The sequence below is a fragment of the Lissotriton vulgaris genome, chromosome 3_1 (genome assembly GCF_964263255.1).
Source record: "Lissotriton vulgaris chromosome 3_1, aLisVul1.2, whole genome shotgun sequence".
NCBI classification, from domain to species: domain Eukaryota; kingdom Metazoa; phylum Chordata; class Amphibia; order Caudata; family Salamandridae; genus Lissotriton; species Lissotriton vulgaris.
Genome location: NC_141689.1, coordinates 1,234,240,429 through 1,234,265,913, shown reverse-complemented (window position 1 = coordinate 1,234,265,913; position 25,485 = coordinate 1,234,240,429). Strand labels below are relative to the sequence as shown.

At 48.5% G+C, this 25,485-nt stretch overlaps 1 protein-coding gene across 2 annotated transcripts in view; it reads left to right on the top strand.

The window, feature by feature from the left end:
* SRP72 (signal recognition particle 72) overlaps positions 1-25,485 on the top strand; it is a 356,617-nt gene that overhangs the window by 294,778 nt on the left and 36,354 nt on the right. For both annotated transcript variants that reach the window (XM_086961696.1, XM_086961698.1), the window contains exons 15-17: positions 1,033-1,110; positions 3,142-3,279; positions 4,425-4,462. In XM_086961696.1, the coding sequence (XP_086817822.1) occupies positions 1,033-1,110; positions 3,142-3,279; positions 4,425-4,462 (254 nt within the window). The remainder of the gene's footprint in view (positions 1-1,032; positions 1,111-3,141; positions 3,280-4,424; positions 4,463-25,485) is intronic.

The following is a 25,485-nucleotide window of genomic DNA, read 5'->3' as shown; positions in this document are numbered from 1 at the left end:
CAGTAAAAAGAGTAGTCTAATTACATGTGGCTCATCTGGACTTCACTGTAAGGGTTGACAAAAGGAGTGTAAGATTTTGTGTCCTTTCTTGATGGATCTGTTGCTCCAAGATTGGTGCTCCTAGTCAAAGATGTTGAAGACAAAATGTTATTTTAAAAATAGAAAAAAACTCAGAATTTTAAAATGACTAATACCCCAGGATAGGGGAAGCCCTGGTGGGAAAAAACTTAGTAAAAACTCAAAACAATATTTTTTCCTGAGATGCTTTATGGCTCCAGTCTACTTTGGTTTTAGAGTCAGCTTTTAGCCCAAATAGCTTAGTTGCTGAACAATATGAGCAATATTAAGGTAACAGGAAATTACAAAAGGCCTAAAACGGTTTGTGTTTTAAGCTCATTTGAATGTAGAAGAAGGGAAGTGGAGTGTCCAGATAAGTAGTGTATTTTTTGGGGGGACAATATCTGGGTGAAAAGTGTCCCGAGATCCCATTTCCGCTAAGATGGACATGTTCTAATGCTAATTAATGTAATTGAGATATCTTTTCTGGAGACATTCTGTTTGCAGGTAAGTAATTGTTCCATCTTCATATTAGTCACAGTTCTGTGTATTTTGCACTTTTTTCAAATATTAATTAGAGCATTGAAAGTCAGTATTGTGTTTGAAAAATTGCATAGTGCATGTTACTATGATCCCAGTGGCATGCAAGTTTTGCAGCATGAAACCTTTTCTTCTCTGGGGAGCCGACCCAACCGCCTCCCAGAGATGGAGATAAGAGCAAACAGGCGAGGTGAGCGACCCTTCAAGGGTGGAATAGATGTGTTGCATGTAAATCAAGAAAACTCCCCAGGTTGCCCAACTACTCTTTCTGGTAAATAACCATTTTTTTTAGTGGTTATCACCACCCCATGAAAGATATTGTCAAATTGCTAATTGTTTTACTTCGTTATCATTTTCTTTCTGTGGCAAAAGAAAAAAAAAAGTGTCCAAGGGTTTTTATTAAAACGGTCTGTGTGCTTGTTTCTGTTTTCCTAGGCAAAACCCTAAAGATATTCACACCTTGGCTCAACTTATTTCTGCCTACTCCTTAGTAGATCCTTACAGAGCAAAAGTGTATCCTTTTTACTTGGTTTACGTAATAAATTATCAGCCTGCGAGAAGAAAACCTGCTCACTAATCAACGTATGATGTGCCATGGGAAATGGACCTGTGGAGATAAATAATTGATAATACCCCACTGCACAGCCAAACGGGTTATATGATATAAAATTGTAATTGCATTTCTGCTTTGTTCTTTGTGGTGTCTCATGACGGATGGCTATCATTATGCAAGGTTCTCCTGGTAGGTGGGAGGACAAGGTTTGGGAGGGGGTGTACATTACGATCCACCACCTCAACTTGTGTATGTTTCCCATTTTGGTATTTTGTGACTGACCGTAAACATTTTCTGTTTTGTTTGTGCATAATATCTCTGTGATTGTAAAGGCCATATATTTTCACCCACACGCACTATTAATGCGCTGCTCTTGTTGTGTGCAGTTTGTGGGTTATCCCAGTTCATGTGTTTTCAGAGTGTGAGGTGTCCCGGTCTTTTGACCATCTAGCAACTTCTGTGTGATTGATAAGTTTGGTGTGGATTTAGTGTGCAAGTAGTGACATTTAGTATTGTGGGTGGATAAAATTGGATGCCTATGTCGCCTAGTCCCATTGGTGGGTTCTTTTACCCTACAATTTCGAGATGCATTACATCCCTGAGACAGTGATATCCTGAAGTCGTTGTTTGAATGTTCTTTTCCCTTCACTGTCTCTTAGTAGAGAGAAGGTGTTGAGTTATGACATTGGAATGGGGGGTGTTTGGTTAAAGATATGTCTTTGGCCGTGTTGTTAAAATGAAGAGGGATAATTTGCTTGACTAGTGGTGAGATTGCAAACAATCTTTGGTAGTGAGGGATTGTTTAATGGAAGGAAAGATATGATGAGGGCTTTTAGTAGAGATAGTGATGATGAGAGTCTAGGAAGGAGAGGGTAAAGGAGGAGAGAGGTGATTTGCAAATAGCTGTGTAGGAGATGAGGACTTTTAGAGGTGTGAAAAGGAGAAGTTGTAGGTTAAAGAGAGAATGGTGAGGGTGGGTAGGAACATGTGATAAGAGACCTTAAAAAGGGTAGGAGGTGAACAGATCATGATTGAACTGTTGTGGGGTGGGTAAGGATGGGTAAAAATGTGATGGTGGAAGGTGAAAGGGATATGGAGAGTTTACAAAGGTAGTGTAAAAGAGGTGATGGGTGAGTGAAGGTAGGAGATGTGAGAGAGGTGAGGGAGGGACAAATGTAAGGAGATCAGAGGAAAGGCTAAAGCAGGAGAAATGGATTGGAGAGGGCAGCACATACACTGGTGCAATAGCATCCTCTGGAGATCTAACTATTTGGGCCTAAGATCCTCCGTCCACTGCACTCCAGGTTCTCGCTGCTACTTCTCACGTTAGTGTTTGTTTTGCTGGTTGGTGTGGCATGGTATTGCTCTTGAAAGGTGGATGATTAAAGGCATTGAAGATGGATGTCGTAAATGACAGCGCACGTTAGATCTCACAATCTGTCCATGTGTCCTATTCCAACTCTGTTCAATAATATTGCACTATGATTGTAATCTATCAGTTAAAGTACTAGAAACTACCCTGTACTGCCCACAAATACCCACTGTTGGGCCATATCTTGTGGTTACAGGGGAAATTGAAGACAGTCATACCTGGGAGTACACCTTCACTCCAATGTCCTTTCCTGGATATCTTGCAAGCTTTCTGGAATGTGATAGGGCTCATTACTGCTTGATCTGCTCTGCTGTTATTCCCGTTTAGTTTTTTGTGGGCTCTCTTGCCTCTAACCCGTGAACTGAATTTTAAGAACTGAGTTGGAACTTTTTTGATAGATCTCTTGATTGTAGGGAATATAAAAGGGCTTCACTTGCCCTTCTAGCTCATCCTATACTGTTGCACTGTTAATTGATATCAAATCTTTGCTATGTGACTTGAGCAAGGTGTAAATTGGAAAGCTGGTACCTGGTTAAAGAAGCCGATAACACATTAAACTGCATTTGTCTGTACATGTTTTACTATGCTGCTATGTTCCTTAACTTAATTTAATCAAAAGTCTCAGCAAACATTTACCTTCGTCAGACTCCATGTCCCTGAAGGTAGATGTAGATGCTCTTGAAAATTCTCCTGGTGCCACTTTCATCCGAAAGAAAGCAGGAAAAATTGCTGGCGAAAACATACAGAATGAACAAGGGTAAAGACCTTTAACATATTGATCTATGATGTACAATAATATGTATACAGAGGAATGTGGGGTGTAATTGTTTGTCCGTGATAATTGATTGTAACAGTTTTTAAGATATTCTCTTAGCAGAACCTATTCAATAAACCTGTCCAGCCATCTCAGCTGTAGTGGTTGTGAAGTAGGTGTTATATTTTTTCGGACCGTTATTTACAGTGGCATATGCGTCCTCACGTTTTCCTACTCGAGGCTTCCCATCAAGCGAAGGACAGCATGGGGAAAGCAGCATGCTAATGCTAGGAATAACCTACCACTCATTAAGGAATGCAGGCAGTGAGCAACTTGTAGAGCTTAACTGTCACCACTCTGATCTACTGCAGTGGAAACTGTATCCGTGACCTCAGCATTTGCATGAGGAGTGTTGCATATGGTTTGGTAGCACAAGCATCTAGTTCTGCAGTTGCCTACTGGGTTATTTATGGATTGAACACAAGCAATATGTAGGCACCTAGAAATGGCAGTGCCTATGGAACGTCTGATTTGTTAGTGGTGTGTACCTGCTGCACACCACTGATTGCACGAGCACCATTGGTACCATATATTTTAATCTCAAATGGGGAACAGACTGCATTGATCAGTTTTTCACTCTCTCCCAGGTGAGAATGATTAGTGTGCTTAGTTCCTCTCCACGAACACTGATTACTTAAAGTGTTTAAAACATCCTGCAGCCGGGACCCCTGGTTCTTAAAAATAGGGCATATGCAGGCTTTTGATTTCTAGATTTAGTGTGTATTACATACTTTAAATGTATTTGAAATGGTCAAACTGCATGCAAGCATATAACCTCATCCTTGGTGCCGATCCAAATGTATGCCTGGCAGTGCTGGTGCTATGACAAGGAAATGTTGCAAGGTGGGTTATTGGTTTAAGGGAGAACAAATGGGTTCAAAGCTACAATTTCTAGTTGTACAGTTGACCTTCAGTTAAGAGGATATTACTTGGTATTAGATACTCACACAAAGTAAGCTACTGCATGGCCAGGTTGTCCATAGCTGTGACTCCACCCAAATTTGCACATTAATCTTCAAATTATAATGGTTATTTTAAGAATTTAAAGTTGACTCTATAATAACATTAACTAGCTCTTGTTATTTTAGGCAAGGGGATATGAAAAAGAAGAAAAAGAAAAAGAAAGGTGGGTTGTCTGTTGTAAATTTATTTGCGACCCTATTTAAAGAATTGTCATAGATTACCTACAACATATATGGTTCTTTTAATGGGCTTTTTTAAAATATGGATTGTGTGCATCTTTTGGTGCTTTTTAATCCTAAAGTGGTAGCCATGAAATGTATTTATAATGGGTTATTTGGCTCTCTACCTGTAACCTTACCCTTGTTTCCTTATGTTGATACTTTGCCAAGCTTCACAAATGCACACCACTTTAGTGTGGTGGAATCTGAAATGACCAGCTTGATTTGTATGTGGGATTTTGCTGTGTGAATCTTTCCTGGGTTCACATCTTGTGCCTAATTCCACCATCCTAGTTGTTGGGTTCGAAATTGTCTGTTTGTAGTCACCTTTGCATGCAAGATTGCTAAAGCACCCACTACCATAGGACCTCTACCGGGCAAAGAGAGTAAGGGGCTGGAGATGGTACGATGAAATGTGGATAGGTCAACCGCCATGCAATGGCTCATTGACAACTCCAGAGAGCTTCTCAACAGATAAGGACACCAACAATGGCAGAGAGGAGTTAATACAGCACCTCCCAGAGCAGTACAAGAAAGGTCAAAGGGAGTAATCCAGGACGGCATGACCAACTCTAACGCTTGCCTAAAATCAGAACTTGATGCATCTAATATAGCTATCCGTTGTGTGCAGGCATCACCCTAAGAAGAGACTTACGGATTCAAATGGGCGAGAACTCTTTGGACTGAGAGTGAACGAAGAAAGACACTGAGACAGCAAAAGTGATGGGTTCTTTGCAGTTCAGGGACACGTTTCGCGGAAGAGCAGTACAAGAAGTAGCTTGTCTGCAAAAGGAGGGTAGTAGATTCCCACCCCTCATGCCAGCATCATGCAATAGACTAGCTCACAGAGTGCCCCAGCGCAATTACAATGTAAAGTGAGCCCTTTCGAGGAAGAGCCAGAGGGAGGGTACCACCTGCGGGGTTGGGATCAACCGCACAAGTCGTTTGCCAGAGAAATCACGCCTACACATAACATCGGTAGGGAGCAGAATCAAAGGATTCCTTCAGGAACGGAGGGCAAACCCCTTTAACGTATGGACAATAAACATAATTATATCATGGCTGTTGTATAGTTCTAATATGAAAGCCCCCAAACATCAGGCCGAAAGAAAGAGATTCAGCGTCAACAACAAAATGTCAAATACCCTCTAAGCAAACACGCAGTCGAGAGAGCCCAAAAGGAAGAAATACATCAAGGGAACCAGGTAAGACATTCAGACCCATCCTAGACCTATGTGCTTTGAGCAATGTTCATAATGACTCAAGTTTAAAATTTCCTATCTGCAAGAGGTTATCCCGTAGCTTCGAAAAGAAGGTTATATGACCACCATAGACCTCAATTATGCACATCTGCACATTTTGAACACGGGACTCAAAGTTCCTGAGGTTTGTCATGGACAACGTCCATTAAAGTTCAGGGTGCTCCCCCTTCTTTTGGGATATAAAGTCTGTGACAAGTATTTCCACCAAATGTCTTGCGGTGGGTTGTAACACATTTGAGGAGATCCACTTCTACCCTTATTTAGATTTCCAAAAGGGTCAAGGCAGCAGACCTAGGTCAAACACTACTGGTTCTATATTTCTAAATTTCGGGTGGTGCAAACTTCTTCCTACACCTGCTAACAATAGGTGTTCAGGTCAAGGCTACAAAAACATAAGATGGAAGGTGCACACAATCAGAGTCCAAAGGAAGGATAGTGTATTATGTATCTTCTTCTTTATTTAACAGTTTTTTTCAAAAACAGGCACAGCCAACGCGTTTCGTTCCATTAGCCTTGTGGAACTTCGTCAGGGCGAATTGATTTAATTTCGGAGTTTTTGTCAATCTATTTAAACACCCAATGTGCATCAGACAGCAACTAGCACTGGGATTTCAAGGCATGTAACCTTCTTATATTCAGCGCCGCCACGAGACTGCATACTGAATCCAAGCACCCGACCACAGGTGCTCGGTGGTCATTACTACGACCACCGCGTTATTCTACGGACCTCCACAGCTTCAATTTATGCCTGTACCGGAGTTGGACATTAGAAATAGAAGAAAGAAACTTTCCTTGCGAAAATTAGACTCTCTGACGAACGTTCACACCACCTTGAATAATCGTTACACTTGGGCCTCCAATATTCTGAACTCTGCTGGATACAGCATTTGAATACTCACTGGGCCTACCCACTCGTTTCCAGTTTGAACATCATCGCTGAATATAAGAAGGTTACATGCCTTGAAATCCCAGTGCTAGTTGCTGTCTGATCCACATTGGGTGTTTAAATAGATTGACAAAAACTCCGAAATTAAATCAATTCGCCCTGACGAAGTTCCACAAGGCTAATGGAACGAAACGCGTTGGCTGTGCCTGTTTTTGAAAAAAACTGTTAAATAAAGAAGAAGATACATAATACACTATCCTTCCTTTGGACTCTGATTGTGTGCACCTTCCATCTTATGTTTTTGTACCCTTATTTAGATGACTGTTTGATAAAGGAGTACTCTTTCAAAAAGTGCCAGGAGAGAATAAATAGTCATGGAGACACTCCACATATTAGGGGTTTCCCCAAACCTAGAAAAATTATCCCCAGGACCAGAGAGAGAAGACCTTTCTGGGAACTAGAATAAACTCCTGAGAGGCCAACGCATTCTCAGTTACAAAGAGGGTCCTGGCACTGATAGGGCAAACTTATCTTTAGCAAAAAGGGACAACCTCTGACAGTGGGGAAATGGACATGATGGTATCTTGCATACCTCTAATATCACTTGCCAGGCTACACTTTAAACCACTCAATGATGGCTACACCATCAATAGTCACAGGCATCTGGGAGTTACCAGAATTTAGTGGTTATCACAGACAGGGTACAAAAAGAAATCCAGAGGTGAAACACAAAAAACATCAGAGTAGGCAAACCTTTCAAACAATCAAATTCCTCTGTAACCATCGCAACAGATGCATCCCACAGGGGATGGAGAGCCCACATGGCTAAATGGAACTTCAGGAGACAATGGAGCCCTGAGGATGTGGTAAAACACATAAATAGGTTGGAGCTGAAGATGTAATCTTTACCCTTACAAACACGACTTTGAAAGGAGGGAGGGGGTGGGGGGGAGACAGCTCACATCCAGACAACACAGCCACTATGTTTTACCTCAGGAAGGAACTATGTCACATGGATTATCCCACATAGCTCGGGGCGTGGCTTGGGCGCCGATGGCGATGGTCGCCTGAGAGCTCGGCTCCGGGACTGAGCCCGGGATTATCCTGTAAATCGGAGGCCGTGGGGCACCCTAACCCCCGCAAACTGTTGATCGGCCCGACGGGGACCTGCCGGGGCACCTGGCGCAGTCCGATCGTGTGGTGACCCGACGGAAAATCGAGGTTTGTGGAACCGCGGAGTGCGACCCAACATGGCGCCCGGACTTCATTGTCCCCTTGGCCGGGACCATTAGACTGGAGGAACATCACTAGCAGCGGCGCACCCTCCACCTTTCCGTCTCCCTGTGATATGAGGGTCTGGATGTCGATCTGATTGGACTCTGGCAACGGGGATCGTGCCTAGATGGTCGGATGCCCTCACTATAGTGGATCTCGGCACGCGGACGCCTGGAAGCCCTGACCGTGGCGCCTACTTCCTAAACCGCACTTGGCTGCATCTCCCTGACCGACCCACTCCCATGGGAGGCACAACCCCTTGGCGCCACAAAGTATCCGGTGGAGTTGGTGACCCTCATACCGGGTCCTCATCAGCCAAACGGGCCAGCCCGACCTGGCGCCGATTGTCTCCGCCTCCTCGTCGGTGCCCTCAGACGACGTGGTGGTGGCGCGAGCCGAAGCTGAGAAGGTCCAACAGGCCCTGGAGACGGGGATCACCGGCACTCGACCCGAAGACCAACAACCGGGAGAGACATAGCCGACGCCCGCACTCGGTGGCGCCTGTCCCTGGATCCACACTGTGTGCCCCCGGCGACATGGGGAAACCAAGGGGAGCCAAGGGGACTACCCCAGCCGCCTCAGACTCGGAGGCCCCGGACAAAGAGGAACGTGGAGACCCGGAGAGTTCTGGTGGCGCACCAATGCAGCAGCAATTTGACCGCGTCCTGGAGGCGATTGCGACCACACGCTCGGCCCTCCAGCAGGACATTGCCCAGGTGGCGACGAGCCTGGGCCTCCTTAGAGCGGATCACGGCAAGCTTTCGGATAGGGTCAAGGAAGTGGAGAGCTCGGTCAAAACCTTGGAGCCGGCGCAGCGAACCTTGGCCGCGACTGTGAAGGATGTCCTGTCCCGGATTACTGCCCTGGAACAGCGAGCGGAGGACGCGGAAGGCCGTAACAGGCGGAACAACATTCGTGTGGTGGGCCTGCCGGAGAAGATTGAAGATTGAGGATGGAGACATGGTGGCATACTTGGAAGCCTGGCTCCGAGACACGGTGGCCCCGGAGGGTCTATCCTCCTTCTACACCCTGGAGCGAGCTCATAGAGTCCCAGCGAGGCCACCACAACAGGGACGTGCCCCGCGACCGGTGGTGGCACGGTTATTGCACTTTCGGGACAGAGACCTCATCCTCAATGCCGCCAGACATAATGGCCCATTCAAAGTGGCGAATAGCCAGGTGAACATCTTCCCGGATTACACCTATGAAACCCAACGCAGGCGGTTCTCATTCTTGGCGGTCAAGCGCGAGCTCCGGAGCGAGGGCATCCAATACTCGCTCCTATTTCCTAAAAGGCTCCGCATAATTGTCGATGACAAGACTCAATTCTTTGATACCCCGGAGGATGTCTGTAACTGGCTTGAACTCTATAGAGCCGGGAAAGATGGCTTTAGCTCCTCATCTCAGCTGGCGACGTAGCCGGAGCAGAGATGGTGGTCCAAGAGGATTCGGAGTCGCCGTGGACGGTCGGTCGGACCCTCAACTGCGGAGACATCGACGGAGCGGAAGGGAGTGCTGGAGGTGTTATCTGCGCTATCTGGCTCACGAGACGGTGCCATTGCAGAGGAAGCGGACCCTGGTGATGAGGGGGTACCGACGGACTCCGAGGAATCGGTGACTGATAGCGTCCACACGCCGGTGATCACACCGAAATCGGTGGAGGACCTTCTGGATGGACAGGGTTAACGGGGTGAGCTACATCCATTTGGGTGGGGGCCCGAAACGGGGGTGGCGGGAGCCGACGAATGATGCTGACTCCCGGGGAAGGGGGGGTGGGGTGCCTTGCTTTTGCCCCGAGGGTTTCTGGTACTGTTTTGGGCTTGCTTTAGTCCTGGTAGCCAGGGCATCGAGGGCCCACTGCCAACGCCCGGCCCGCACCTGGCCCTTAAGGCCTTCCTACGGTGGCGACCGCAGGATTAGTCGGGGACAGGGGGTTTTTGGAGGGTATGGTTTGGATGGGAACTAGATGGTGCTATTTGGGTCCTGTTCTGGGGAGGGTGGATGGGGGTTTGGTTCGAATTGGGGTTGTTAAGTTTTGGTTGGGGAAAATGGCCGCCGTCAGTGCTGGGTTGATTGATGCTCTTTCCTTGTTGGGACCCGGATGGGGAGACTTTGCACGAACAATATGGGACAATGGCTGATGTTGCTAATGTGAAATGCATTACTTGGAACGTGCGGGGGCTCCACACCATGTCTAGGCGTCACAAAGTCCACGCTTATTTAGTGCGTAGAGGGGTACAAATGGCGCTGCTGCAGGAGACCCATCTGAACAAGGCGGAAGGGGCGGCGCTACAGCGTAGGTGGAGGGGGCAGGTCTTTTGCACTTCGTACTCCGCGAATGCCAGGGGGGCGCTAATTTGGATTAGAGCTGGGGTTCCCTTCCAGGTCACGAAAACAGTGATAGATCCAGAGGGGCGTTATGTGGCCATTTCGGGCACTTTGGGAGGGAGCGACCTAAACGTTTGCTGTGTGTACGCACCCAATATAGACCAGATTGCCTTCCTTTCCAGGTTATCGGGCTCGTTGGCCCACTTCTTCTCCGGGCCCCTCCTGCTCGGTGGAGATTTCAACTCAGTAGTGGATGTGGAAACTGACCGCTCGCATCCGCCCCTCCCTGACTCTCCGGTTCGCCGTGTGGCTAAAGGTCGTAGGGAGTGGCAGACACACTGGGGTCTGACGGATATTTGGAGGGCACAACACCCCGCAACTAGAGACTATTCCTACTTCTCGGGCCTACATGAGTTACACGTTAGACTGGACGGATTTCTCGGCTCGGCTGAACTGGTTTCAGCGGCGGTCCGGTCTGAATATTTGACCAGGACCATCTCAGATCATAACCCCCTCCTGCTGGACCTTCGTTGGTTTCCTGGGGTGCCTGCGGTGCCCACCTGGAAGTTACGTCCCGAGATCCTTGAGGACAGCGTTTTCAAAGCGGACCTAGGAGATAAGATCTCGGAATACTTCGCGTCCAACGGGGGCACAGCGAGCTCGAGAGCGCTAGAATGGGACGCTTTTAAGGTGGTGGTGAGGGGATACTGTATTTCCAAGAAGGTCGGCATGAGGCGAATTATCCTTGCCGACTTAGATACAGCTGATCGGAAACTCCGCGAGTTGGAACTCCGCCGCCCCGGGCGCCCTGAATTACAGGAACGCACGGCGGAGGCAAAGGAGGCGGTAGCGGCGGAAGTCGAACGGCTGCGCTGTTTCGACTACAAAGCCTACACGGTTAGGTCCCTCGCAGAGGGGGATAGGTCGAGCGCGTTGCTGGCATGGCTAGCCAACCCTACGCGCCAGTCCTCACTGACGACGTCTATGCGCACGGCGGATGGGACCGTGGTACACACTCAGCCTGAGATTCTGAGCTGCTACCTGCACTATTACGAACGTTTGTACCGCAGTCGCTCTGTCAGAGACCCTGACGGGCTTGATAATTATCTACGGCCCCTGGAGCTCCAAACAGTGGAACAGGACGTGGCGAAGGCCCTGGGGTCCGACATAGAACTGGGAGAGATCTGCAGCGCCATTAAAAAGATGGCGAGGAATAAGACCCCGGGCCTGGATGGCCTTCCAGTGGAATTTTATGCAACTTATGCTGATATCCTAGCCCCTAGGTTATTAATAGTATATAGAGAGGCGAAGAGGCTGGGTCGGCTCCCAGGTTCGATGTGCGAGGCCTTAGTGGTTCCCCTCCTCAAGCCGGGAAGGGACTCGTCCGATCCGGGGTCTTACCGTCCCTTGTCAATGCTGACGGTTGACTATAAAATACTGAGCAGCATCTTGGCTTCGAGGCTGCTGGGTCACATGAGCTCCCTGGTACATGAAGACCAGGCTGGATTCATCCCCAGGCGAAACACGACCATGAACATCCGCAGGTTGTTCCGCTTGCTGGGAGAACCGCTCGTGGATGCCCCATGCCCGGTAGTCCTATCGGTAGACTTAGAGAAGGCTTTTGACAGCCTGGAATGGGACTACCTGAGCACTGTGTTACGGAGGTTCGGCCTTGGCGAGGGTTTCATCAGATGGACCACGGTCCTGTATGCCTCTGCGTCGGCCAGGGTTCGGGCGGGCCCGCTGATTTCCTCACAATACCCGGTGGAGAGAGGCACGAGACAGGGTTGTTCGTTATCCCCGCTTCTCTTTGCGCTGGCGGTGGAGCCTCTCGCGCTGCACCTCCGATCGGGAGCCCATTATAATGGCTTGTGGACACCTTCGGGCCCACACTACATTTCGCTGTATGCCGATGACCTGCTGCTCTTCCTTGAGGACCCGGTTGCTGCCCTGCATGGAGCTGCGACAGCGCTCACGACGTTTGGGGAGGTCTCGGGCCTCCGGGTGAACTGGGCTAAGACCTGTCTTTTCCCGGTTCGCAAAGGCACCCCCAGCCCTGCTCTCAGTAGAGAGATTAGATGGGAACCTGACTGCTTTAAGTACCTGGGGGTGTACGTCTACCATGAACCATCTGACCTCCTGGATGGGAACATCGCACGCGGCACTCGAGCACTACGGGGCAGTATGGACTTCTGGGCTACACTACCGCTCTCGGTGGCAGGGCGGATCGCTTTGCTCAAAATGGTGGCGCTTCCCCGGTTGCTATATTATTTCCGGGCGTTACCGATCTGGGTCCCACCGGCCACGTTTAGACTATTACGATCAATGATAGTCGGATTCCTCTGGGCCTCGGGCCGCCGAAGGGTGGCCCTCAGGACCCTGATGAGGCCGAAAGCCGAGGGTGGGCTTGCGGTGCCGGACTTTGAAAAATACTACTTAGCGGCGCAGCTCCAGACCCTCACACAGGAGATCGCCCGGGAATTCCGGGGCCCAGAAGACAGGAGAGGTACGGGTATGGCCAGGCATGTTCTCTCCTTCATAGCGCTGCGACAACGTTTGGCCTTACAGGACTTGTCGCTAGAGGAGAAGACCGTTCGCCTGTGTTGGAACCGAGTTCACGCCCGGGGCCACCTGCGTATACCGTATGCGCCCGAAATGCCTTTGGGGATGCTGACGGCCTTGCCCCATGGCGGTGATTGGTCACGGTTGGCAAACTGGGAGGACGCAGGCTTACAATTGGTAGGTGACCTCTACGAGGACGGGGCGCTCTTGCCCTTTCAGGAGATCATTGATCGTTTCGAGGTTCCTCGCGGCGACTTTCTATTGCACTCGGCCCTGGTCCGAGCGATCCAGGCGCACTGGAAATGCGGGCAGGAGGAACCCCCTATATCTCCGGTGTGCCAATACGTCATGATGTCTGCGGGTACGGTGAAGGCGGTCACTTGCCTCTACGGTAGACTGATCGGTGAGGGGCTGGCCCCCCTCACCACTTTGAGAACCCGTTGGGAGGAGGACATAGGCAAGGAGATCCCGGAGACGACCTGGTCCCAACTGGTGCGGCGAGCCTGGAAGGGCACGCGCCACGCCCGCTTTCAATTGGTCCACTACTACGTACTCCATAGGGCATATCTGACCCCGGCGAAAATCCAACGATATTTTGCTACGGGCTCGGCGGACTGCCCCAGATGCCCGGCGCCGGAGGCAGACCTTCTCCACATGTTGTGGTCCTGCCCGGGATTGTCCTCCTACTGGATGGAAGTGGGGAAGACCCTGGAGGAGGTGACAGGGAGATCCTTATCGGTTGATGCGGCAGTGGGACTCCTACACTGGTTTCCACATACCCCCAAAAACAAAATTACCAGTAAATTCATCGATTTGGGGCTTCTCCTTGCTAAACGAGAGGTGACCAGGAACTGGAAGGCACGGGCTGGTCCGACGGGGGGCCGGTGGCACAGCGAACTCTTGAAGTGGGCAGCGGGGGAAAGTACACTGAGATACCAGCTAGCCAGGAGACAGCATAACGAGAAGGCACAGGAGGCAGCGCTAGAATGGGAGACATTAGTGCAGGCCCTCAGGGATTATTGCGCCCCCAGCGATTCCGAAAGTGAGGTAGCAGCTCGCCCCGAGTCCCGATAGACGATTGCGCTTTACAGCTTTGTTACTTTCCTCATGGGTCCTCTCACAGATCCTACTGCGGTTGTTTCCGTGCACTGATGGCGGGGTTGGGTAGGGATTAATTTGGTTCATAGTGTTTTGAGGGAGGGGTTTTCTTTTGGGTTTTGTAGGCTTGTTTGGAAAAGCAGATGACGGACAGTGGATCATCCGGACCAGCTTCGCCTTCCCGCTGAGCCCCAATTGAATTTCGCCGCCCGACCATAGGGTTGTGGGCTGAATGGCTGTGTAAGGGTACATACTGCTGGGGGACGGAGGGTTGCATTTCATTGATTGTGTTTGATCTATAATGCTGGTCGAATATGTAACAATTTACTGATTCCTGCAATAAAAATATATTTAAAAAAAAAAAAAAATGGATTATCCCACATAGCTCAGGGCATATGAAGTTGGGCCATCCATAGAAAGAGAACGCTAGTGCCCATATTCCTTCCAGAAATTCAGTATACAGAAGCAGGCAGGCTATCGTCCCATGTGAATGCGTGGGTGAAACGACAAATACTGAAATCAGTCAGTCAGTCAAAAAAGCTTTATTATCGGTTAAAAACCATAAAAGCAACAGTGCATAATTACATAAGACTACCAATTGATCACCAGTGAGCAGCAATACATAGTATACATAGATAAACAATAGGCTTAAAACAATAAATAGAGTTTAAAATAGTAAACACAAATAAAAACAGCCCACTCAGAATGGTATTGAAATTCCCTAGCATATGCAACAAGGTACTACACAGTCAATTAATTGGGGCAGCTTGGTGCTTGAGTTTGGCTCTTCTAGAGCACCATATGGAAAACAGGTATCTGTAAGTTGCAAACACAATTAACGGGGAGGGATCGTATTGCAGCAATCTATATACATCCCTGTAATCCCTGAAGCCCCTGAACTTACATAGCCGTAGGATCCATTTAGCTCTGGCCGCGGAGTATGAGGGGCAGAAGAGCAGAACGTGCAGATATGTCTCCTCGGCTTGTTCACACCCCGGACAAAGGCCAGATGCACAATGATCCATTGACCACTTGTTTGTTACTGCCCTTACTGGTAGGGATCCGTGTCTAAATTGGACATACAATTTCTTCGCCAGAGGGGGCTGGATATCATCCAAGAGTTTCTCAAATTGGTACCTATCCTTGACTTCCAGAAAACTACTTGTCAACCTATCCAGAGATCCATCTGTTCCAACCGGAAATGGTTAAGTGCTGTGATCAGTGCCCTCTTAGGTATTGTGACAGAGGAGGGTGCGGGGGCGAGCCACAGATCGCCCTTCCCCAAAGCCAGGCATAGATCTTTATCATGCTTTAACCAAGGGATTTTTCCCACACCCCTTAACGACAGTAAGTAGGTAAGTTCCTCCCGATAGCTTGAGAGCTCAGGTGTGGAACAGAGTCTCCTCCAGTATAATAAAGGACGGTTTGGGATAACTTCGTGTATGGGGACCAGACCCACGACAAGGCGTAGCGGGATCAGCGGTGTGCTCTTTGGGAGTCTCAGCAGACGCCTAATGAAACTGTTCTCAGAAGATGAAAGCGAGGAGGCATTGGCATGGCCCTATAGCTCTACGCCAAAGAGAGCGCCCCACCTCTAGCTTGTGCTTTATAGATTTCTACTGGAGCTCCCATAATTTTAGATGTGCACTCATTATGTAACTTTAGGATGCCTCCCGCTGCTTGGGCCAACTTCATATTTGCCTTGGCAATGTGGGTCCCCCATTCCATCTTATCATTCAGTGTTACCCTAAATATTCAAAAGTGGAGACTCTTTCAAGGGCCGTTAAAACCCTAATGGGGAAGGGGACAGTTCGGGAGTTTGGAGTTAAAAACCATAAATTTGGTTTTAGACAGATTGATCTCTAGATTTCTTAGTCTACAGAAGGAGCAGAAAGCCTCTAATGTTCGCTGAATACCTGTTGAAGATTTTGATAACAGAAGGGTATTGTCAGCAAACATCAGGGCTGGAATCTTTCGGGCTGCCAAGCTTGGAGAATCCAGGTCCTGCGCGTCCCAAAGATGTTTAATTAACCCGTTAAGAAAAAGCGAGAAAAGCGTGGGGGGCAACACTCACCCCTGTCTCACTCCCTTTTCCACCGGGAATGCGTCAGAAAGCTCCCCATTTCTCCTGTACCTCACTCTTGCATAAGTACCGTGGTGTAATCGGTTGAATAAATGGCAAAGGTAGGCTGGAACACCCATCTCCAACAAAATGGCCCATAGCTTCTCCCTCTGGACCAGGTCAAATGCAGATCGAAGATCTACAAAAATCAGATACAAACTACCGCCCCCAGAGTCACCGTCTTCCAGAATACCATCTGTAATCTGAACAGTTGGTCATTGGTGGAAACTTTGGCACGAAAGCCCGCTTGTAGGAAGGTCAGGATGTGGTGATCGTACATCCAACACTGCAACCTTAAATAAAAGAATGCGGTCCAATAATTTCTGTAAGACGTCAATAAGACTAATACGGCGGTAGTTGCCTGGGTCCAGAGGGGATGCCTTTTTATGAATGGGAATGATCTCCACGCCCAGCCAGGTTGGACGAATTTCCATACCCAAGAGTATGGCATTAAAATATAGGCACATATAAGGAACCCAAACCTTGTGCTCACTCAATTCAATTCAATTTGTAATCTTTATTCGGTACTTAAAAAGACACCATAAAAGCACATATACAATATACACACAAATGTTATAAAAATGAGTTTCTGTTAAAAAAGAAGATAAAAGATGAGTTTAGCTAAAACCATAATTCATTAGGCTAATGGGGAAAGGAGTTCATTTTTATTTTTAATGGGTCGGGTAATGTTAAAGTCCTATTTCTCTGGTGTTCCTTAGCCGCAGTGCTATCCGGATAAAGTTTATAGTGCAGAATAGAGTGTAAGCGTCTTCAGCTTCCTGTAGGAACTTCAGGGCCAATTTTGCTGGTCTAAACTTTGATTCTTTCAGAATCCCCACCAGGAACTTACGTCTTGGGACTGTATAAAATGGACACAATAGAACAAAGTGAAGGGTATCCTGCGGAGACCTGTTGTCGCAGCCGCAGGTACCCTTCTCCTCCACTGTGTGAGTGAACCCAGCCGGAACCGCGAATAGATGGTGGAGCATGTTAAGTCTGAAGCGAGTCATGAAATAACGATCCTGAGCATTATACATGACCCTCAGATATGGTTCCATTCCTTGCTTCGGTGTAAGTTTACAATAAGATAAAACAGTGGGTTTGTGACTTTCACTCTCTGCCCTAATTGTCCGTAACCGTTCAGGAAAGAGTTTTTTTACCAATGTTTTACTCTCGACAGTTAAAGATTCTGGGGATGTGAAGAGGTTTATACAGTCAATCTCTGCTAGTGAGTTTTTAACGTACTTCAGCCAGGGTATATTGTGCTCACTCAAAAACAGATCTCCCGGTATGCGGTCCAATCCGGGGGCTGTACCTGTGGGCAGACTTTTAAGGGCTCCCTGAGTTTCCTGCAGGGTTACGGGATAGTAGTCCGGGTCAGTAGTGACCTTTATGTCTGGAGCAGATGTAACTAAGTCAGCTATGGTCACAGTATTGGTTTGCGCAAAAAATGGGTTTAAAGTGTGCTATCCACACATCTTCACTCAAATTTGGTATTATGGTGCTCGAGCCCTCGGACAAACCTGATCTTACCAAGTTCCAGAATGCCCTGTAATCACGTCCATCTAGGGCGTCTTTTATGTTTTCCCATCCACGGGCCTCCCATTCTGCTTTAGACTCCACTGTAATGCTTTTGTAAGCGGATCTAGCCGATCTTATGCTCTCGACTGAACCAATTTTAACCTCCCTAAGAAGGGTACGTTTTGCCTCCCTACAAGATTTGTCAAACCACTGCTCCTGGGTTCTTGGCCGGGTCTTCCCGTGGTATGGGATATAAAAGTAGTTGGCTAGGGAGATAATTAGATTGGAGTGGATGAGTTCAACACCCGAAAATAGGAGCAATTGTAAGTGGCAGGCAGAATAAAAGCCTCAGCAAGGGACGAGGCAACTATTTGGTAAAGCTCAGATACTTTATCCGAAGCCAGTGCAAACTTGGCCCATTTAATAAGTTTGCCACCTGCCACAGTAATTAAATTGGGGTTTGAATAAAGATCGTTCTCCCCCACTCCAGGTTTACTGCCCAATGCTAAATGGAGTTCTAGGGACAAGAGGTTGTGGTCACTATCCACTCTCTCGATTACAGAGAAGGACTTGATTAGGAACCACAATTCAACATTGACCATTATGTAGTCTATAGTTGTGGTTTTCCCCACTCTATTATAAGTTGGCTTCACTGGGGAATCGGCAGTAAATCTGCTGTTGCAAGCTCTAAGGGAATGAGAGACTAAGAGCTTGTTTATCTGCAGGGCTAATAGGGTCAGGCGCTTAGCTGGGTACATTGAGCACTCCTGGATATGCCAGATAGAGTCCTCCTCTGTAGTTACAAACAAAATCCCCACCAAGGGTTCGAAATGACAATTAAAGTCACCACCCAATATTCTGTGTGTAGGAGCAGGGTACAGTGCTAGAAGTTTGTCAATAGCCTCAATCAGGGGTGACCCCCTGCCATGGGGAGTGGGGCGCAGATAAAAGTTAAGTATCATCACTGACGTGACATCCAGATATTTGAGGGCAATGCACAGAAGATCCGGGGAGTGTGTGTCAATAACTGTCACTGAACACCCCAGATGAGTGGCTACCCATGTGCACAAGCCCCCCGATGGTCTGCCCCTCGGTCCCTGTGCAGCTGGGATATGATAACATACATAACCCACCCTAAGGGGAACGGATGTCATCCAAGTCTCTTGGAACAGACACGCGTCGTATTGGTCCACCGACTCCCCCCAATCCGAATTCGATAGCTTAGAGCCTAACCCCGCTACATTACAAGACCCAATAAATGAGCTACTTAAGTGGTGCCTTGTAGAATTAGTTGTGGCGGGTAGTGGCAAAGTAATACAAGGGTTAACTTCTTGATTGGTTATCCCACTACTATCTCCTTGGCCACAAGCTTGGAGATTTTCAGATGATAGAGACGGTGGTGGGTCCACTAGTACTGTCCCCCCTTTAACCTGTGGGTGCTCCTCCCCTTGCCTCTCACCCTCCTTCACCTCCCTGTATTCGGCTGGAATAAAATCTATATCATTATGCCGGGGGGAGGAGGCTAGTCAATCCACATTATTCAAAGTACTAAATCTATTCTCCACAGGTATTTTGTAATTAGACCTCACACCGTCATTATGAAAGTAGGATACACCTGGGCCACCAGGGAACCTTACCTGTGGGTAGAAGTGCCCTAAGTGGGGGGGGCGGGGCATAATTGGGCGTTGATGACAGGGTCCGCCCCATTCTAATATATGGCTAACCACGCCAGGATCTCTAAAGTTAATGAACACACAATCCCTACCGATATCTTTGGTATTATTCCCTATCCAACTAACTCTCCCTTCGAATAGTATTTACCCTTTTCCTGGATTCGTTAGTGGTCTGCGTTTGTTCAACCAGAATATGATTTTATTCTTTAGCTCGGTACACGTTTCACCTCGCTCTTCAGAAAGTGGCGGCACTCCAGATAGAACCACCACATAGGGAGAAGCCTCTGGGGGTAGCTGGATGGAAGGTGGAGGTTGATTGGGGCTATTGACTGGCAGTTTGGGTGTGGACTTATGGGGTACCATTCCTCGGATTGGCAGCTGTTTATTCACCCCCGCTGAGGTTGGTGTCGGGATACTGGTGGAGGGGCCCGCTATGCTTGGATGAACGTATGGGCGGTTAGCGGCGCAGGGATTGGTAGGTCCAGCAGCACAATTGGTCATAGGCAATGGACCTGGCCCTTGTTCCTTATCTGCTCGAGGTCTTACACCTTGACTTCGGTCTTGAGTTGTCAATTTAGCATTACCTACACCCAAAGTCGGGGGATTATTCCCAGTTGGCGTTGTTGGCTGGTGGGTTGCACCGCTTTTAGTATTTAACATGGACACAACTTTATCTATTCTACTCATCAGGATTTTAAACTGAGACTTGATAAGTTGTTCCATATGGGCTTGCAAATCAATTAATAAGTGGGTAGCCCACAAAGGGGGATCTAAAGTGGATAAAGAAGCCCATAAAGAAGACATTACTACATTGTGAGCAGGCACGGTGGGCATGAAGGAATTAATTGTAGTATTGTTATCCTTATGACTTGTGCCAGCACTCATGATGTAAAGAAAAAAAAAGATAACTTCAGGACATAATGTTCTCATTTACCGTACGTCTATCTGGATCAACAACCTCTGTGGGATTTGTTTGGGCAAGGTTCCTAGTTTGGATTTTGGACCAGTCTGGTTTGGTCAGTGGGCAGATGCCGCTATTGTGTGTGCAGTTACGGAAGCAACCAGAGAGCCTATTAGAATGGGCCATCGACGACAGCGCCAGAATTGGCATATCCAGTTGGTTTATCATTGATGCTCTTTCAGGCTAACCTAAAACTTAAAATGGGAAGCCGCCAATCAATGCTTCGAAGTCTGAAGTGCAAGCAACTTTAAGGGCACACGATTAAGACCTGCACTGTACATCACATCCACACCAGCAAACATAAGATGTCATGTTAGCCTCCACTTTACTGCAACAACTAAGGTGAGATTCATGCAGGCTCCCTGCAAGCTGTCTTTCACAGCCTTCCCAGTGCATTTGCATCTGGCACATTTTAGATAGCACTGGCAAGAATGCGTATGTATGGGGCTCCTTAATGTTTTAAGTGGTATGAAAAGTTGTCACGGCCCTGGAGTGAGTGTGACTTGAAAAACTTCACAGAAGGCATAGCCTATGTAAATAATATATGTGAAAAAAACCATCCTGTGTTTGAGACATTCATAAAAGGGGCCTCATTTGGAAAACCATAATCAAAATCGGAAGGATATTTCATTTAACAGTTTCTATAGGACCTTTATCGAGGGCCAAAAGCAATAAATACAACTTGACAAGTTAATGTTAAGTAAGTGGCAATACATTTGTTATTCAGTTGGAATGCAATAATGCTTTAAGGCCTGGATCAACAATGGCAAACAACAGTAGCAGCACGTCACTTAGTCTCGGTGCTGCAAGAGAGACTTCTGGTGACATTGCATAGCACTAGCATGGGCAGGAAGGTAGGATTTTCTTTTCAGCTGGTAAGTGACCAAAGTAGAGGGCCCCATGGGCCTTGGTTCAATGTCCATTTTTAGCTCGAGCCAGAAAGCAGCACACATGGGCTGTCGCTTGGCGACCTAATTTGTCTAAAAAAACTCTACAAACTGGCATCTGAAAGGTACTATTTGTTATAGATTCCTTACCTTAGACTTACCCCCAGGCGTCAGACTGGATCTGGAGAATTTATTTCTCAGCAGTACCCTTGCGTGTCGATAGGGGGTGTCGGTCGACTCAGTGTTCGGCTTTGTGATCGCCAGGATGATGTCGCGGTATCTACTTAGACGCCGCCCCTGTGCGCTGACGTCAGATTTTTCTTTTTCCGCGCCAGCCAGTTCAGATCCAGAGAGAGCGGTACCCTTAGTCACTTTTTGACTAACTCTCTTTTAACGTTTTGTCGACATCTTTTTTGAGTCCTTCTACTCCTTGTGCACGGAGGGATGTCCCATTGATGAACCGCCTTCAAACCTTGTGACTCCTGTCACAGGCTGATGTCGGTTACGGACCCGCACCTTGATTGCCTTTGGTGCCTGGAGCGCGACCACGACCCGAAGTCGTGCTCAGACTGTCGTGCCATGAACCTGAAGTCTTTGCGGGAGTGTTCCCGAAAGCTTCTGAAGGCCCCCCGAAAGTCAGCTCCGTGCCGCTTAAGGTCCCGAACGAGAGGGAGGTCGCGGGAGCGGTCGCAGAGTCCCCACCACCGCTTCTCTTCGAAGTCTTTGTCTTTTGGTAAGTTGAAGCACAAGAAGGTGAAGAAGTACTGTCGCTCTTCGCCTTCTCCCTGTCCGTCAGCCGAAGCGAGATGCATGGTCGTCGTCCTTTGGCTCTGCCCGTTGTGTCAGCTCCGAGCTTCCCTCCCTTTCCGGGAGCCGGAGCGAACCTTGCCCAACCTCGAACGTTCTACAAAGCCCTTCATTCCATTTTTGGGCAGCCCGACTCCGCCGGTGTGCCTTCGGGCCCTGCAGACTCGGCTGGGGGGATTCTAGGCCTTCAATGCCGGCGGCTCCGGCGCCGACGTCGCAGGGCCCCTGGGAATCCAGGTCTGGATCCGGATCGGTACCGGCCATTCTCACAAAACCTCCCCCGCCGCCGCTTCCACTGACGACGCCTCTGCCACCTCCGACGCCAGGTTCGAGGCATGTGGGCTGCTGAATTCATATCTGTGCATAGATCGCCGCCTAGTGTTGGGTCCGGATGATCGCACATTGTTGTCCTGGAAGAGTCTTCGAAGTATCACAAGATAGGTGGCTCCTCCCCTGGACTACAGTGCGCATGGGCATCGACTCCATCCCCAGATTGTTTTTTTCCGCCATAGTGTTCGGATGCATATTGGTTCACTCAAGTTCGGAATCAATAAAAAACTTTCTTTTTGGCCAAAAGGCCTTTAGTTTATCGTCGGTATTGTCTTGCGATCGGTGCCCGGTTCTGTTCCAGCTCAAGTTCCCGAGCCGGACTTCCAGAGGAGCCGCATGGCTTTTCAGCACTGAAGGCCCGGTCAACGCCAGAGGCCTTATCGACGAACCATCATGGAACGGAGCCCGTTCAAAAGATGCCCCGTGTGCAACTCGAAATATCCTCACATCGACGTCCACCCGGTGTGCAACAAGTGCCTGTCGCCGGATCCCAATGAAGCCAGCTGTATGGCTTGTTCTTGTTTCCGCTCCAAGAAGACGATTCGACTTCGACGCGCAGCGCGCAAGGAGGCCCAGCAGACGGCACCTGACCCGGTGAACATATTCGATGCCGAGGACGATGAGGGAGCAGAGCGGGAGGTTCGAGAGAACCTGTCTGATTTCGCATCGGAGATCGACTCCAGCTACGACGCTGATATTGAGATGGTCGATACTGAAGACGTTCGTCGACGAGGTAGGAGACGACGATGGGGCCTTTGGGGCCATGAAAGATAGCTTAAGCGAGGAGCTAGGCCCACAAACTATTACTGGGGCCAAGACACTTCATAAGGCTCAGGTCGAGGGATCGCCACATGGCCTTACCCAAGATCTTCCACTGGCTTCTACAGCCCCGCCTTCGGGCCCGGCTTCGGACACTTCTAAGGAGTCCCCGGTTGCCAAATCGAAAGAGAAAGCTTCGGTGTCTACGCAACCAAAAGCACTAGAGGCGAAATCGAAACAGAAAGTGCGTATTGCTTTGGTCGGCTCGAAGTCCACTGAACTATCGTCACCGACGAAGCATAAAGGTGTTATCGACCCGGTGCGGTCGCTAAAGGGCGTCGAACCAAAGACTGGAACACCGAAAGCACTGGTCAAAGACGTCGGCCCGAAAATGTCGGCGCCGAAGACCGTCGACACCGACAAAGGACTCGGAGCTCAGAAGGTTCTCGATACTACGCGTCAACCAGACCAGGCTAAGAGCGGTACAAACCTCGAGTCCACGCCTGGCGGCGGCTCGAAGGAACCCGGCGAGTCGACGCAGCCGTCCGCCTCCTTCTCGAAGCAGGTGTCGGAATCGCTAAAGAGCATTAAGGAAAAGGCTTCGGCTATCAGACCAAAGGACACTCCACCACCAAAGCCTGCCAGTAAACCTCAAAAGACGTCGGCGCCCATCCAGTTCACGCTGCCGCCGAAAGTGGTACCGAAGGCCTTCGCCCCTAAGATGGCCGTCGAAGCGCCCAAGAAGGTGTCCATGGGGCCGAAGCCCACAACTGCGGTACCCGCCGCAAAGCATCGACAACCCTCGCTTGAAGAGCAACAGGAGCAGTTCATTGATGCCGAGACCGGCAGAATTTCTATTTACAAACGAAAGATCGCCCCGGAACAGCCTATGGAGTCATATAGAATCCCATTGAAAAAGAAGGATTCTACTAAAACACCCGTTCTTGTAGAACCTATCTCTCCACGTGGCCAAGATGTCTTGCCCACTTACTCGGACGAGCTCGGCCATGGCTGAGGCGTTAAAAAGCCAGCACAAGCTACTGGAAAGCTGGGGTTTAAGGATAAAACCCAAGAAAACACAAAAATAGCCTCTGTTCTTAAAAACACACTCTGCATATATTTCGATGGGAAATATGGTCCAACCAGCTGAAGAGCCCCCACGCCTGTATGCGCTCTACAATGACGCCCCAGAACTGGCGACTACACTCCAGGGGCACAAAGGTGGCACAATCTCTGGTCACCCTATCAGAACACCAATCAAGATAACTAGGGATTTAATCCAGGGGACACGTAAATGCGCAACACTGGGTCCCGCGAATAAAGACTGGTCCTGGCTCTCGCTTGCGTTAAACTCCAGGACCTAACGGTTCGCGCCTTAACGCCTGGGGCCACTCTCCACGACGCATGAAAAACACACTTAAAACCCGCTGAGAAGGCATGGTCCCCGGTGAGACTGAAAGTCATGTCTTGGAATGTTGCTGGACTTAGGCGGTTGCTTCTCAACCAAAACGCGCTGTCATTTATGGAGGAAGCAGATATAATCTGTATACAAGAGTCTTGGCAAACCCATCCGCTCTCCTTGAGAGGTTACGCTGAGTACGGAAAACCAGCAAAAAAGACTAACATCTTTGGTAGACCCTCAGGAGGGATATGCGTCTATATTAAACACGCACTAAACTTGGAATTACAGAAATCTCTAATCTTCCGGATTTCCTCCAGGCAGGCATTTTGAAAGGTTGTCGCTTGGCAAACAGTAACCTTTCAATATTGTTAATTAATCTTTACCACAATCCGCATGGGCCATCATCAAACCCGGGCCTGTTGGTACATCACATAGTGTTTACTGTTCCAATTCGCGGCACTTGAATGTATAATTCTTGGCGATTTTAACACCCATAATATAGGGGTTCTGACCAAACGCAGCCATCAGGCAGGGGCTACTGACGCCCTAAATGATCTATTACAATCCTACAACCTGGCGACGGCCCACTCAGTCCTCTTAAAGAACAGCCCGGGGCAGATGGTCGGCCCCACATTTAACAACCAAACCACGGTCGATTACATAATATTAAGTGGCAAACTCCAATCATTGATGTTAAACTTTTCAGTTCAGCCGCGTAGTGATAGCGATCACGCTGCCTTAACTGTCACCTTGAATCTCACCGCGGACCAACGCCACAAGCTTGTATACATCGGAGCGGCTGATGGTGAAGAACTGATTAAGCTGCCCAGAAGGATCAAATGGGAACAAACCACCATAACCAGATTTACTAGTTGGGCAAATCAATGGTCAGGCTGGCCATCGAGTGCACAGAAAAATGGCGCAATAGAAAGCTGGAATGCCATATCAGATACCCTGGCGGTGCTTCTTCGTGGGAATCAGAATAGTGTGTCGCACTGGTGTCCTCCCCCTAAATACGGATATAACATAGAAATTTAAAAAAGTGCCAAAGCATTAAATAAGGAACGTAAACGGTTCCACAAAAACAGGACTGAA